The sequence below is a fragment of the Drosophila persimilis genome, unplaced genomic scaffold, assembly GCF_003286085.1.
Source record: "Drosophila persimilis strain 14011-0111.01,24,50 unplaced genomic scaffold, DperRS2 tig00000579-arrow-pilon, whole genome shotgun sequence".
NCBI classification, from domain to species: Eukaryota; Metazoa; Arthropoda; class Insecta; order Diptera; family Drosophilidae; genus Drosophila; species Drosophila persimilis.
Window position 1 is genome coordinate 2973993 of NW_020825322.1, and position 14942 is coordinate 2988934.

The following is a 14942-nucleotide window of genomic DNA, read 5'->3' on the forward strand; positions in this document are numbered from 1 at the left end:
GGCAACGCCAACTCTCGAGAACATTCTACGAGGGCAAATATCGCAAAAAACTAATAGTTTTAAACAAGAAAAATAAACAGCACACACACAGAAAAGTATTGCTTGCATTTCCCGCGGTTAAACTTAGCGATAAATGGCGATTATGGCGAGATTATGGAAGTGTGCCGCCGTAAAATAGCCATCGCCTAGGTCCCGATTCCCAGCCACATTTTGCACAAAAATATATAAGAAATACACTTAATTTCACTCATGACATAAGCAAAAAAACAAAAAGGACTCCAATCAGAGGTAGCGCGATCGGCGAATGTGTTTTTTCCACTTAATTTCGCAAGGAAAAGAGAAAGGTATAAGTAAACCACAAATTTGCTTTCAAAAGCAAATAATTCCCCAAAAACACTTGCCATTGGGATTACCTTGTCTGTTGTTTAATTGTCGCGCCAGTCTGCCGAACAGAGTTGCTATCGCGCCTAACAGAACTCTGTTGATTGTTGAACATTACAGCTCGAGCGCATTACAGCACATTTGTAGCGCCCAAGCGCACGGCTTTTGTTTTGGAACAGTGTGCTGTTAAGCGACATCAACATCCCTAGCGTCTAGAACTATTTTTTTTTTATAGTGAACCATCCGAATTTGCATGTCTGCTATTTAGGTAAGTGGAGCGACAACAACACCAGACGGCAGCTAAAACAACCAGCAATTCATTGAGCTAATGGAAGTGGCCAGCAGGGCGGTGACGATAGCCAAACATTCGCTTAATTCCCCTCTCGCCAAGCGCCATTTTTTGCTTTTCATGCAAAATCTGACCAGATAGACAACGCAATATCCGTGTGGTTCGTCTAATTGCAGGCAACGATTCCATTCCGGTGGTGGCCCATGCGAGTGGCATAAAATGGAAGAAATGTGTAAGAATGTGAAATCCGCCTCCCTTGGATCAGTAGCTGGTGCTGGAGGAGTAGCAGCAGTTGCAAATGTTGCTCCCGTTGCTTCCCATGAGACTGACGTCTTCACTGCCCCCGCCCTTGTGCATCAGCACAATGGCAAGGGAGTGCACTTCAAGCTGGCGCCGCCCACAGTCCCAGCCACGGCCGCCGAGCCTGTGGAGGAGCTACTCGGGTCTGTCATCACACACAATTGCCCCGGGACGCGTGCCAGTGCCCGGGTGATACAGAAAATGAAGCAAGACCAGACCCGCCCAATGACGCCGCCGCCCCCTGAAAAGGAGCACACCAAGAAGGAGGAGAAGCCCACCCAGAAGACACCATCCCAGATAAGGACAGGCAATGGTCGGACGTCCTGGACGAATGTCGAACGGAATTGCTTCTTTGATGCGTTGAACGAGTTTGGCAAGGACTTTGAGGCGGTGGCCAACTGCATCAATGCGAAGCTAAAGCGCCGCAATGCCAACAGCGAATACAGCTTCAAGACTAAGGATCAAGTGCGCCAGCACTACTATCAGACCTATCACAAAATCTGCAAATATGTGAGGTACTCGGATGGTAAGACGAAAAGCCTGAATATCAATCTTTAGCCTTTTGGTAACGCATCCATTACTTTCTCTCTCTGTAGAGCTGAAGAAGCTCGCCCAGGAACTGTATACACTGATCAACTATGGCGAAATGCGTCGCAAGCTACAGTTCCTCACCGAGAAGCATTTCATGAAGCTGAAGCCGCTCATCTACCAGGGCCAGATCACCATCCGCTGCAAGGGCAAGAACATACGCATTAAGACGCCCTCCTGCAAGGCTCTGCGTCGTCTCAATCAGCTCGATGGCAAGTCTCAATACATTACTGAACCTCTTTCTACAGCCAAAAACTCATTTGTGCATCTCTACTTTAGACTCGCTGGAAGACATACGCCTGCCCAGCAAGGTGGAGGTGCTGCTGAGTCCAGCCAACATGGAGACCTTTGGCCGGGTCCAATCGTTGGCTCAGAATCCCAGAGGTCGCATCATTGTGCCGCTGCACAAGAAGCTTCTGAGTTTCATCAAGATATTTGAGTACAAATGGCGCAGTGCCACCCAGCGACTGAACGAGCAGAAGTCTTCTCTGTATCCCAACATCTCGGCCACTGCCAGCAACACCACCACCGCCGCCAGCACCCCCACACCCAGCACCAACAACGAACCAGAGCAACCGCAGCAGCAGCCACCGACGACACCCGTGGAGCCATCGCTATGCTTCCAGCCCAAGCCGGGTGTGGCCATCCATCGGCCCTTGCTGAATATCACTGCCCACCTGAACAGCATTGACATCTGCCTGACCGCCTACGAGGAGCGTATCGGCGTTAAAGTGCGCAGCGAGACCCTGGGCAATAGTGCGGCGGTGGCGGTGGCCGCGAGCAAGCGACCACGCACCGAGAGCGGATCAGAGAAGCGTTCACCGGAGGCCAAGAAACCTAAGACCGGAGCCAATCCAGTTCTTGAGAAGTCCCTGGACGAGGCGGTTGTGGCCCCCGAGAACAACAATGTGAAGCTGGAAACTGTAAAGCTGGAAGATGTGAAAATGGATGTTGTGAAGCTGGAGGTGTGCAGCGGCGATGAGCTGGTCGAGGACACGAAGGAGTTCCTTCCTTCCGGTGAAGCGGCAATCATCACCTCAGCTGTGGCTTCAGCACCACCGCCACCACCAACATCAATACTGCTGCCGCAGCCGCCAGCTACAGTGCCAGCTTCAGCACCGGCTCTGCCAGTACCAGCGCCTGTGGCAGTGGCAGTGCCTACACCGCCAGTGGCTCGCTCCAAGCGCAAGGAGGCAAAAGAGGCGGCTGCAGCCGCTGCTGCCCGAAACTTTAAGCCGCTGCTGAGCGATAACATTATCAAACGGATGCGCCGAGGCTGGACCGTGTCGAATGCGGCGGATATAACCATTGGGGATTTGTATGTGGTGCTGGGACAGGATTCCAAGGTGGAGCTGGAGTATTACTGGTGCGAGACAGAGATAGTGTCCCACTCGCACTCCTCCGCTGTGCCGGCGACCACGAGCACATCAGCCACATCGGCCACTTCGCTTCCATACAATACCAATGACTGTGATAGCGTGGAACGCGTCAAGGCCGTGACCACATCGACGGTAAGCAATAAGCTGAAGCATCTCCTGCTCGTGGCCAATCTCAGTGAGCGTGTGCGCAAGCGTCAGTGCAACTGTGGCCATACCTGCGATCGCAAGCGAGACCTGATGAACAAGGCCCAGCAATTGGCGGGAGCCAACGAAGCTGCCGCCGCCGGCGAGGGCACTTTCCGTACGCCCATGCTGCCGGTCCGACGTCCCATAGCCAATTTCGTTGATCCAGTGCGTCAGCTATCGGCGGTGAGTGTTTTTTTCTGCACCAACAACCCCAACCCCAGGCCAAGCTTACACTCTATTTCCCTTTCACACGCAGCTCACGCGCCAGAAGCTCAACCGACAGGTTCTGGTGCATCGACGGCTCCTCCTGCCCGGCTCAGGGGCTGGCGGACCCGGTCGTCCCTACGACCAGCTGAGTGTGCGTCAGCTGCACAACGGACTCTTCGAGCCGATTGAGCGTGCTGGGCTTACGACTGGCATCCCCATGTCATCCAGATTCAGCGGGGAGGAGCAGCATCATCAGCACACTGAGACAGACTCCATTCAGGCCATGGATGCTGGAGCCAGCCGCGGACCAGCGAGAGATATGCCAAATTTGGATATTGTTCCGCCATCAGCAATGGCAGACACGCTGCCAGAGGCAGCTCAAGATGAGAGCACAAGTGAGTGGCAGGTTCCCAAAGGCGCTGTGGGTGTTCCCCAGATCTTCAAGAATTAAATGTAACTTCCTTGGCAGCACAAAACTTCTTTCGTGGCAGCATGAGTCCGATGCATTTGCTGCGGGATTCCACCTCGAATGCGCGCTGGCTGGAGGAAAACATCAATGACTTCTCGCTGACCTCATTGCTTGGACATTTAGATGAGATAGATGCCACCAGGGACATAATAGTGAGGCTGAACAAACCCTTCAAAAGAACCTTCTATATTTATGAATTCTTTAATTTTAATTGTGCCAGGACCCCTCCTCCAGCATGTCCGTGATCAGCGAGAGCAGCGTGGACTTTCGTCACAAGTTCCAGGAGATTGCCGCACTGCTGCAGCAGCAGGAGAAGGATTAGCAGCGGCCGCAGAAGTACCCGAGTGTGCCTGCAACTTTTTTCCATTTACGCATAAAACGAAAATAATTTTTTTTTTTATGAATACTGATATTATTATTCCTTCGCTTCATATTTTATGAATTAACATTAATGGGTTTATTTTTTTTTTGTAACGATACTTTTTGTGATGATATATCGTATATGTATATATTTGTATGGATACATGTTTATAATTACTTATGTGTACTCGTACAATATCTATTCTCATTTTATTTCTGCCAAGTATTACACGCAAGCACTCACATTGTTCTGTAACATTTATATTTTATTTATTTTATTACATAACATTAACCGTATGTATCGAACGACGAACTACACAACAAAAGAGTAAAACAACAACATTCATATTTTGTAACTTATCCCAAAAAGTAATTCATATTCACGGACTGGTCCTCCCCCATTCCCCATCCGTATTGAGATTCGCGCGCCATTCATATAACCTCGAGAGTGTACAAGTCCATTAATGCTTGTCTTGCCTTCCGTAGCGACCTCTCCTACCTCTCCCTCTTGTTAAGGCTAGACACACACACACATATAACTATATATTGGGCAAGAAATGGATAACCGGAGTCGTTGATTTGACCTCTGTAACTCTTTACGTATGAAAATTGTTATAAAAATGGCAAATAGCTAAAATAAAGAAACAAAATCCAAACTCAAATACTCTACAAGACCTCTGCTAGCTTGTACTTACTGGTATCTAGGACAGAAATCATATACCTATCTAGTGGGACACCGGCTCTACGCAAACAAATTGCCTCCTTCTTTTCTTATCGAAATAATTACAGTTCTTGGCCACGAGTAAGGAACTAAGTGTTATAGATGTACATACCTAGTCATAACAAATAACACAGGGCTACCCGAAGGAAAACTTTTGAATGCACTTAACAGGACACAATTATTGGGTCGTAGGCCTAGTGGGGTATAATAATCTAGGAAATTACGCTTTCGAAGATATTAAATCTTGAATAAATACCTAAAAAAAAAAAAACAAAAGAAAATTCACAAATTGAAATTTTATATACCAAGGACGGAAACACCCTCCACTGGGAAGTGCTCACCATAGCATTCATTGGTAGATACCACTGCAGCGCCTGTGCTCATTTTAGAGGTGGAGAATCCCAACATCCCAGACGAAGCTCCCTGTTTTTTTTTTTTTTTTATTGGGGAGAACGAGCCTTCACCAAACGCAGCGATTCGGCTGCCTCCCGTTCAGCCGGAGAGCCAGGCGAACTGCAAAGTATCCTAGAAAAACACACATGTACATCGTCTATGTAAAGTCGATGCAGAACTAACAAACTTGAAGAAAAACTAGAGAGTTATAGCTCTGAATTGAAGTATGAAAGAGATCCATTAGGCCCCCAACATCATCCTAATGTAACATCATCTTTCCTTAGTTCAAAATAGTGTAACCCACAAATACCCCGACTGGGACTACCCCGACTACACTGGGAGGTCATTGGCACTGATCTCTGAATCTCTGAATCTCAAATATACGGCATTACTGCAAAAGGTAACTTATTTCCATATGTAACAGTACATTCGTAATAGGGACACGGAAAGGGATCTAAGGGTTCGTTAGTGGGTGATGAGAAATGTTGTAAATATGATAAATTATAACGAGGTTAAGCTGCCACTATGGGTAGCAGAAAACCTGTTAACAAAATATAACAAGAAATTTGTAATACAAGCCTTTCTCAATTTTGATCGGACTTGTCATGAGAGATGAAAAGAACAAAGAAAGAAAGAGGGGAACGACGACCGCTTGATATGCTTTACTATTGGTTCTTGAACATCGTTTATCTACTTTCCACATAAAGATCAAAAGATGATTCAAATTTTAGAATACATATATATGTATGCCGCTCTCTCCCCAGCCATTATATCACGCTTCCCTCCGCCAGAGAGCGCACACGGCACGAGAAAGAGTGCGTGAGAGAGAGAGAGGGAATGAGTAAGCTCGTGGAAGGGGTTTGGGTAGCCACTGCAATTTCAGTTGTTCCTTTAGGAACGATCTGATCCAGATTTCCGGAATATGATTCAAAATTGTGAATGCCCCAGAAATTTTCATCTGACAGACAGGCACGACTTTATCGACCCGGCTATTGATGCTGATCAAGACAACATGTAGTTTATGGGGTCGGAAAGCTTCCTTCAGGGTGTTATATACATATTCTTCCACCACAAAACTAATATATGTACTCCTATACTCTTTGAGTACCGGGTATATGAAGAGGTAGATACGGCGCAGCTCTAACCGATCGTTTTCTAGAAAGTTTAGGTAGTCATTGGGAAACGCTGGGATCATGGTTCAGTTCTGAGTATAAACAGCTTTTGATAAAGAGGGAGTCCTCTTCGGAGGTGCGACCAGTTAACACCTGGTCCTTGGTGGTACGCATCAAGGCAGCTGGAGTGACCACAAAGGAATTGATCCAGAAAGTCGCGAAGAAGGTGGGAACGTTCTTGGGTTTTTGAATTTATACAAAGCATTTTAGGGGCCTATCGCAGATTTTAAAGATGGTTCCGGCCAAAAAAACTTAATCATTATCTCGTGTAACGTAACGTAAAAATAATTAACAAATTAACATGAATAAACGCATTTAGTTCTCCTCGTCGTACTCCAGAGACGACTCCTCCATGGCCGCTGTTTTCTTCGACTTCATGTGGACATTGAGGGATATCTGTCGCTTGAAGGTTTTGCCACAATCGAGACACTTGAAGGGACGCTCGTTGGAATGGACCAGCATGTGGCGTGTCAGATCGGAGCTGTTGGCAAAGCTGCGCTTGTGACAGACCTGGCACTCGTGCGGCTTCTCCTGGCTGTGGCATCGCTTGTGGGCAATGAGGTTGCTCGAGTAGCGGAAGGAGCGATGGCAGATGTCGCAGGTGTGCGGCTTCTCGCCGGTGTGAGTCAGCATGTGCTTCTTGTAGCCGGACTTCTGGGTGAGCCGCTTGCCGCATAGGGTGCACTGGTATGGCTTGACCCCTTTGTGGGCGAGCATGTGGGTGCGCAGCGACGAGGCCTGTCGATAGAACTTACCGCATATGTTACACGTATTGGGATTATTTGGATCGTGAGTCGTTATGTGCCCATCAAAGGCGTTGCGTGTCTTGAATGACTCCCCGCAAATCGTGCACTCGAAGGGCTTGGCATCGCCATGCAGTTGCATGTGGTACTTGAACGAGTTGGATGTGCTCAGCTGCTTGTTGCAGATCTGCAGCCAGATTAAAAATCAGTCAAATCGAATACAAATTGTTTTCTGTTTTTTCAAGCTCTCACCTTACACTGCAGCAGATCGGAGATTGGCTTTGGTCTTCTGGTTCGGGCAGCGGTTGCTGCTGGCTGCTGCTCTTCCTCACTGGTGTCCTCCTGAGCCAGCTCCTCTACTTCCTCTTCCTTCTCCTCCTCCCGCTGCTGCTGCTCCTGCACTTCGACAACCTCGTATAGATCTTCTGGAATGTGGCTTGCCATGTGCATATCATCTTCAGGCATTTCCTCAATAATGTCGCAACCCACTAGCACGTTGCTCTCTTCCTGTTCCTCCTCGACTATTTCCAGATCATTATTGAGCTCTGCTGCGTGCTGTTCATTCAGTTTCACCCCATTTATTGGCAGGCTGGCACAGCGCTTTTCATGACGTTCCCTTAGGAACTGATCTATGTTGCGGGCCTTCTGCTTGAACTCCATGACCTGCTCGAGATTCGTTGCGCAGCTGCCGCATATGTGGTCTGGCATAAAGTCCTCCTCCTCGAGCACATCCACGCTAACGCAGTAGCTAAGGACCCTGGCCAGCGTTGTGATTTGGCCACATATCCTGTTTGGCTTGAATAGAGAGAAGCTGTTCGGGGAGGGGACATAGCAGACACGACATGTGCGCGCAACGCGAGTGCCGGATCGGAATACCACATTCGATGACATTTTTTGACTTATTTCACCTTTTGTGCACAAGATTTGTTTATATTTTCTTTCAAGGGACAAAAAACAGCAGCAGCGTCCTGTGCTGCCAGATCGCGCTTCTATGCTCTCAGCTGATTGGAATGATATATCGTATTCAGTCGATAGATTCGTAAGCCGGTTGTTGGGATTTGCTCTCCATACCCTAGGGAAGAGGATATTCTAGAGTCGAGGCCATGTTTGTCATCCCAGGCTCCATTGGATGCAGCAGCTAGTCAGTCTCTGTTATAAAGATATTTCAACGAAATTTTCAGGTTATGGTGTTCTTACCGATCGAGATATATATTAATATAGGAAACTAATAAAATCCATAAATGGTCTAAGACATGTCAATCTGAGAAAATGTCATCAGTGATATTTTAAATCAGCTTGAAAAACAAACTTTTAATATGAATTGAAGGAAATAGGGTATAAATATTGCTATAGCGTATACCTGTTGAACAGCAACAATGACGTAACGTTCCATAAACACTTACGTTTCATTCCGTGCACACTTACGTTTTATGCTTTAACCTTCTTATTTTACCTTATATTAGACACAATCCAATAACAAGGAGAACTTAATATTAACATATGTTGTAGAAAATTGATGCATCAATCCGATAAAATTATGTGCTTAGGGCTGAAGGTCCTAGCTAGCTAGCAATATTAAGCCGAATTTCAAAATCGTGGAATACGATTTTCGATCATGGACAGAAAAAGTTTAACACATTGCCGACCAGTGAAACTTGAAGAATTTTAGCGCAGTTCTGGTGAAAGATTTCGTGGTAATTTTTTAAGCAAATATAAAGGATATGATGGACCTACAAGATTAATTATTGTTAATATTATTTGTGTTATTTTCCGCGGTTTAACCCAAGCTGTTACACTGTTTAAATAAAGGGGTTAAAGTGGGCTAAGTTCGTTTTTTCATCGGTATGCCGGCTCATCGTTTCAGAAAATAAAGTTTTAATAGTTAATATTTAGCTTGTAGAATTTTCGTTGATAAAACTATTAGATTGGCATAAACATGGCTCCGGGTAGCGTTTTCCAAATTTTGCGTATAGCTAAAGGAGCACGACCGCCCGTTCTCACAGCATTTCAACGCACATTGGGTAATCATCAGAAGACTAGGTCGGCTCTTCCTCGTGCTCTGTGCACGGTGCGAAACTATAGCAGCACAGCCAGCAGTAAGTACAATTGGGAACTCTACCATTTACCATTTGATGATTGATTCATGGTTACATATGTGACATTACAGAAGAGGAACCTGCTCCATCTGCTGGCGACGCCGAAAATGCTTCATTGCTGTCGAAGCTATTTCCCCAAACAGCACCTGAGATGAACAAAACCGAAGAGCAGGAGCGTAAGAAGCGCGAAGAGGAGGAGACCAAGGAGAATGAGCGCGCCTGGAAACGCATGAAGCTAGGGTACGTAACCGCAAAAATTGAAAAGGAATACCCTGAACATTCCCTCTAAACGTGGATGCTTTTATTAGCTTTGCCGTATTTGGTGGTGGCGGCATCGTCGGCGGTTTGTGGGCCCTCTATGAGTTTGGGAAGCCCGATGTGGATCCCAATGGCCTGACAATAGAGGATGAGTTCACACACAAGCCCATGATACAGCAGTATTTCCAACGCATGTGGAAATCACTGCACTACTACCAGAAGATGATACAAGAGCCGTCGCGTGACAAGCTCTTGCCCGATCCTCTCCAGCACCCATATGTACAGCCAAAGTATACGCTTGTCCTCGAGATGAAAGACGTTTTGGTGCATCCCGATTGGACATATCAGACTGGCTGGCGCTTCAAGAAGCGGCCCGGCGTTGATCACTTCCTGTCCGAGCTGGCCAAAGAATTTGAAATCGTTGTCTTCACAGCCGAACAGGGCATGACGGTGTTCCCCATTCTAGACGCCCTCGATCCGCATGGCTATATCATGTATCGTCTAGTGCGCGATGCCACGCACTTTGTCGATGGCCATCATGTCAAGAATTTAAACAATTTGAATCGTGACCTGCGAAAGGTAAGTGTCTCCCGCTAATACTTGATGAGAAATGGATGATGAGACCTACTTTCGCTTTTCGCGGCAGGTGATTGTGGTCGATTGGGACGACAATGCCACAAAAATGCATCCAGATAACACATTCGGCATCGCTCGCTGGAATGGGAACGACGATGATACGCAGCTCCTCGATCTGGTGGCCTTTCTAAAGAGTAGGTTCCCACTCGGGTTTTCATTCCCTCTCTGGTTAATAGTTTATTTCTCTCGTTTAGTTATTGCCCAAAACGACGTGGAAGATGTGAGGGAAACCCTGCACTATTATCGACAGTTTGAGGATCCTATCAATCAATTCAGAGAGAATCAGCGCAAGCTGGCCGAACAAATGCAGGAGGAGGAACGCATTGAGAGGGCTAAGGCGAAGCCCATGGTCAAGCAATGGACACGCAACCTTCTGGGACGCTAGAACCGCCCCCACCCCCAAATCATCCCAGACACCCAGAAAGACAAATTAAACATACACAAAACTAAATCCAAATGAACCCCAAAAAGCACACAAACCGACCGAATAGAATGTCTAGAGATTTTGGGCTGGGGACAGGGAAATTGCAAGTAAAATTGGTCTTATTTTTGTAATTGAATAAATCAAGCGAAAGTTGTTTTTTTTCAATGAATTGCATAGCTTGTTTTCGTTGTATGGCAAATGTTATCTTAATAATAATATAATAGTTATACTTAAACAAATAAAAAAACAAACACCAAAGACGAAGACGTAGAGAGATACATACATACATACATATATATGTAAATATGTAATAAACATTCATCTATATATAAACCCGCTTGTACCTTTGACCCTGTTTTTCTCTGGAACTTTTATCAATTGAAATTTTCGATATTTTCTATACTTTTAATTGTATGGAAAAAGTGGCAGTCGGCTTGACAGAATCAATATTAATGCTTATGAAACATGGCTTAAATCTGGGTGGTGGTTCGCCATACTGGAGATATACATCGGTAATTCCTCTGTAATCCTGGGTAACCTAACTAGTCCTCGATATTAGTCCTCTATAATTCGAAGACAGCCCAAAGTAAATTTATGGGCACTCTACCGAAAGCCTAGAGCTTGCTGCTAGCAGCATCATCTAAGCAGCTCTCGCCCTCCATCTCTCTCGATATGTCGCTTTCGTTTGTCCTTGGCCAGCAGTAGCATCTGAGCAGCTCTCGCAATTATTTTCAGCTTTGCTTTAATTTAGGGCACAGTCGAATCGAATCGTCTGTCCTGGCAATCACTCTTCACCAATCTAATCCTTGACTGACTCGTTCAATCGTGCACATGATTTCACTTATCTCGCTCGAACCTTTTGCTATCGTTTATCTTTATATGTCTTTATATAGTTTATATATAAAACATATATTAAGGCCAAGTCTTGAGTGACTAGTGCATTCAAAATTAGTAGTACTAGGATTTAGTTAAAATAAACATAAAACACACAAAAATATAGAAAAAGATGACCAAAGCCAAATAAAATAATGTAAAATTTTAAAAATCCCTCCACAGAAAACCTACAGTTAAAGATTACCTCAAATAAACAAATATATACCACGGCATTTAAGTTAATAATTATAAATATTGTAAATTAATTGTAATTAAAAATATGATCTTTGTAATTTTATTTTTAAAGTTTGACTTAACTAATCTAATAGTTTGATTTAACTAAATAAAATCAAAATTAAATGAAAAATACATTTTTGTCGATTTTTTATTTTTTTTTATTTGTTAGTCGAATTTTGATGGTTGTCGGGGTTTGTTAGTCTTTATGACCAATGAAACTTAAAAGAGGTACATACATATAAAAGGCAGAATCATGACAGAAACAAAAACTGGTGCAATCAAATATTTATGTATAATTATTTTACCAAATTCTACGAAGACTTTGTCAAGGCGGTGTTCCGGAATATTTTTACAGAGCTCTCTGCCAAATGTGCTCAAAATGATCGCTTCCACAGTTTAGAAAACAGTATTTTTGGCAAACATGAAGCATATATCCACCTTTTACTTTTACCCTTTCCAGTTTCTTCTCTACGAGTACTATCCGCAGTTTTATACATGATATATAGTCTATATATATTTGTAGATATTCTTAGGCTAACCTTAAACCAGTAGTGTCGTATCCCTCCCCTTAGCGTCCCTGCCGCTGCTGCTTGGTCTAGAGCACCACCACAACCTTGGAGTTGGACACTTTTTGGTCAGTTACGTCGGCCGAATGCATGACCGTAGAGGATCCTCCTCCTCCACCGCCATGACGGTGGTTGAGATCATTGGTCACATGCATGCCCACGCCCACGCCGACTGCCGAAGAGCTGACAACGGAGGTGGTGGTGCCACTGTGGCGCGACTCCTTGTTGTGGACGCGCAGGTGACTGTTCAGTCGCTTCTTGGTGGGGAATGCCTTGCCGCAGATCTCGCACTTGAATGGCTTCTCGCCGGAGTGCAAGCGGACATGGGCATTGAGGTTGCTGGTGAATGTGAAGGCACGACCACAGATGTGGCACTTGTGCGGCTTTTGGCCGGAGTGGACAAGCAGGTGCTTCTTGTAGCCGGACTTCTGCGACAGTCCGACGCCGCAAATCTCACAGGTGAACATCTTGGCGCCGGTGTGGCTAACCTTGTGCTGCCTCAGCGATGAGGAATCATAGTAGGCTTTGTCGCACAAATCACAAGCATATGGTCGCTCTCCGGTGTGCGTGAGCATGTGGCGTCTTAGATGATCCAAAGCGGCATAGCCGCGACCGCACTGATCACAATTGTGTGGCTTTTCCTCTGCATGGGTGCGCTTGTGGGCGGCCAGGCTAGATGTGGTGCGATAGAATCTTCCACAGATGGTGCACTGGTGGGGCTTGACATTGGTGTGGGTAAGCATGTGCTCCTTGAAGTTGCGCAAATGCTTCAGCTTCTTGCCGCACTCCTCGCATCTGTACAGCTTTTCGTTTATGTGGGAACGCATGTGCTGGTTCAACCGGCACTGTTGGCGGAAAGGCTTGTGGCATTCGTTGCAGACATACGGTAGCGGCTCGCAGGGCAGTTGGCTCGAATCCAGGGACTCATCTAGGTAGTCTTCCTCCTCGGCCTCGACCTCCTCTTCTTCGCCAGTCTGTTGGATAGTTTTTGGATGCAAATTAACGTTTCTACGGGATGGGGGGTTGCACTTACCAAATGCTCCTCTGTTTCCTCCTCTACGATGTCCAGTCCCTCTTCGCCGACCTCTTCTAGGGCGTCTTCGGAGCGTATCACTATCATTTGGTCATCGAGCATATCGGCTGTCGTTTCGTCCATCACTTCAATATCATCCTCATCGCCGTCAAGCGAGCAGAACTCATTCTTGATGGTCACATATTCGATTTCTGCTGGCTGGTACTCATGGACGCTCTCCATCTCTAAATGCTCGGCTGTGGCTGTTAGCTGTTCATCCTCCTCCTCGTCTACATGCTCCTCATGCTCCTCATGCTCGGCCACCTCCTCGATGACGAACTCCTCCTCGACTTGCTGCAGTTCGTTCAGATTCTCTAGCATAGCGGACGACGACTCGTCCGTGGAGGAGCCCTGCTTGGCGCTGCTGCCCCCCTGCACATCGGTTAGCATCTCAACCATGACGTACTCATCGAAGGCGTCGTTGGCTTCATTCAGTCCCTGGCGCAGAAGTTCGTCCGAATCAATAACCATGCGCTTGAATGCAACTGCCTGCTCCAGGAGCTGCAGGCAGTTCTGACATATGTGCTGCGGCATCGTTTCGCCGTCCTCCGGCTCAAATGAGAGGTTCGAGCAATACTTTAGCATGTTGGCCAGGGTGGTGGTGCCTTCGGTACCAATCTCGATCTCGTCTTGGAGCGATTTATATAGCTTGCAGGCTCGTGTACAGGTACGGCAATTCATCACCACGCTCCCAGCCTTGGCCGTCATCATTGTATCGCGAATTCTCTAATTTTAATTGCTATATTTCGTCAGTTTTTTCGGATAATCCGAATGATTTTCCTATACCACGCACACAACGACTTCTTTTGCTTTTTTTTGCTATTTTATTTAAAAAGCAAGCAAAATGTGTTGTCAAAACAAAAAACTGTGGTCAATAATACACTCTACACGGTTACTACACGGTCACTTCACATTTTCTACACAATGGAAGGAAAAAGAGGGTGTGGACAACAGGCAACACGGCAATTTGCAATATGTCTTGGCTGGTTTTGCCTGCTGTCCATACCCTTTTTTATAGCCCATTCACATTTACAACTCATTTTTTCGTCGCAGGAGAGACCACTTATCGATAAGTAGTATATAGTATATACTCAGAAATATACTGAAATATACGTCACAGTTTCAAAATATACCATAAATGTACTGACGAATTACTTGTATTCATTCTTATTCCATCATATGCCTTGATTTTGATATTCGGTTGAATATTACCAGCCAGCTAGGACCTGAGGGTCCTGAACACATAATTTGATCTGTTTGAAGAAATTAAAAACTAATATTAAGAGTGCGTAAGTTAGACATGGTGTATAAACTGCCAGTTTGACCGCGGACTTATTATACGGACTGACACTCAGAAGTGTACCGATAAAAAAAGAACTACGTCCATTCAACCACCCTATATTCAAAAGGTGAACAACTCGAATATAGCCGCTGAAAAAAAGCCGAAACAGATAGTCAATAACCGATTTGAAGAAAGCAGTTCGCCTATCGATACTATCGATTGGATAATCGCAAGAGCTGCGCGCCAAAGCGAATTGTTTGAAAGTGAATGACTGACAAGGTTTTGAAAGCAACCCAGTGGAATAAGCGAT

General features: G+C 45.7%; 4 protein-coding genes across 4 annotated transcripts; 2 read left to right on the forward strand and 2 right to left on the reverse strand.

The window, feature by feature from the left end:
• The first annotated feature begins 599 nt into the window (after positions 1-599).
• LOC6598404 (protein cramped) lies at positions 600-4815 on the forward strand. The gene is made up of 7 exons (XM_002023612.2): positions 600-649; positions 847-1496; positions 1567-1770; positions 1838-3306; positions 3380-3725; positions 3800-3951; positions 4020-4815. Exons 2-7 carry the CDS (start codon positions 890-892, stop codon positions 4119-4121), a joined length of 2880 nt encoding a protein of 959 aa, XP_002023648.2. The 5' UTR covers positions 600-649; positions 847-889; the 3' UTR covers positions 4122-4815.
• Positions 4816-5862: 1047 nt separating this feature from the next.
• Positions 5863-8120, reverse strand: LOC6598403 (zinc finger protein 771). The gene is made up of 2 exons (XM_002023611.2): positions 7441-8120; positions 5863-7375 (listed from the first exon to the last, which is right to left on the reverse strand). Exons 1-2 carry the CDS (start codon positions 8077-8079, stop codon positions 6761-6763), a joined length of 1254 nt encoding a protein of 417 aa, XP_002023647.1. The 5' UTR covers positions 8080-8120; the 3' UTR covers positions 5863-6760.
• A 1004-nt stretch (positions 8121-9124) lies between these two features.
• Positions 9125-10771, forward strand: LOC6598402 (mitochondrial import inner membrane translocase subunit TIM50-C). Its single transcript, XM_026990483.1, has 5 exons — positions 9125-9284; positions 9356-9524; positions 9593-10121; positions 10189-10312; positions 10373-10771. Exons 1-5 carry the CDS (start codon positions 9125-9127, stop codon positions 10561-10563), a joined length of 1173 nt encoding a protein of 390 aa, XP_026846284.1. The 3' UTR covers positions 10564-10771.
• Positions 10772-11878: 1107 nt separating this feature from the next.
• LOC6598582 (zinc finger protein 436) lies at positions 11879-14129 on the reverse strand. The gene is made up of 2 exons (XM_002023609.2): positions 13312-14129; positions 11879-13252 (listed from the first exon to the last, which is right to left on the reverse strand). Exons 1-2 carry the CDS (start codon positions 14059-14061, stop codon positions 12308-12310), a joined length of 1695 nt encoding a protein of 564 aa, XP_002023645.2. The 5' UTR covers positions 14062-14129; the 3' UTR covers positions 11879-12307.
• Positions 14130-14942: the final 813 nt, after the last annotated feature.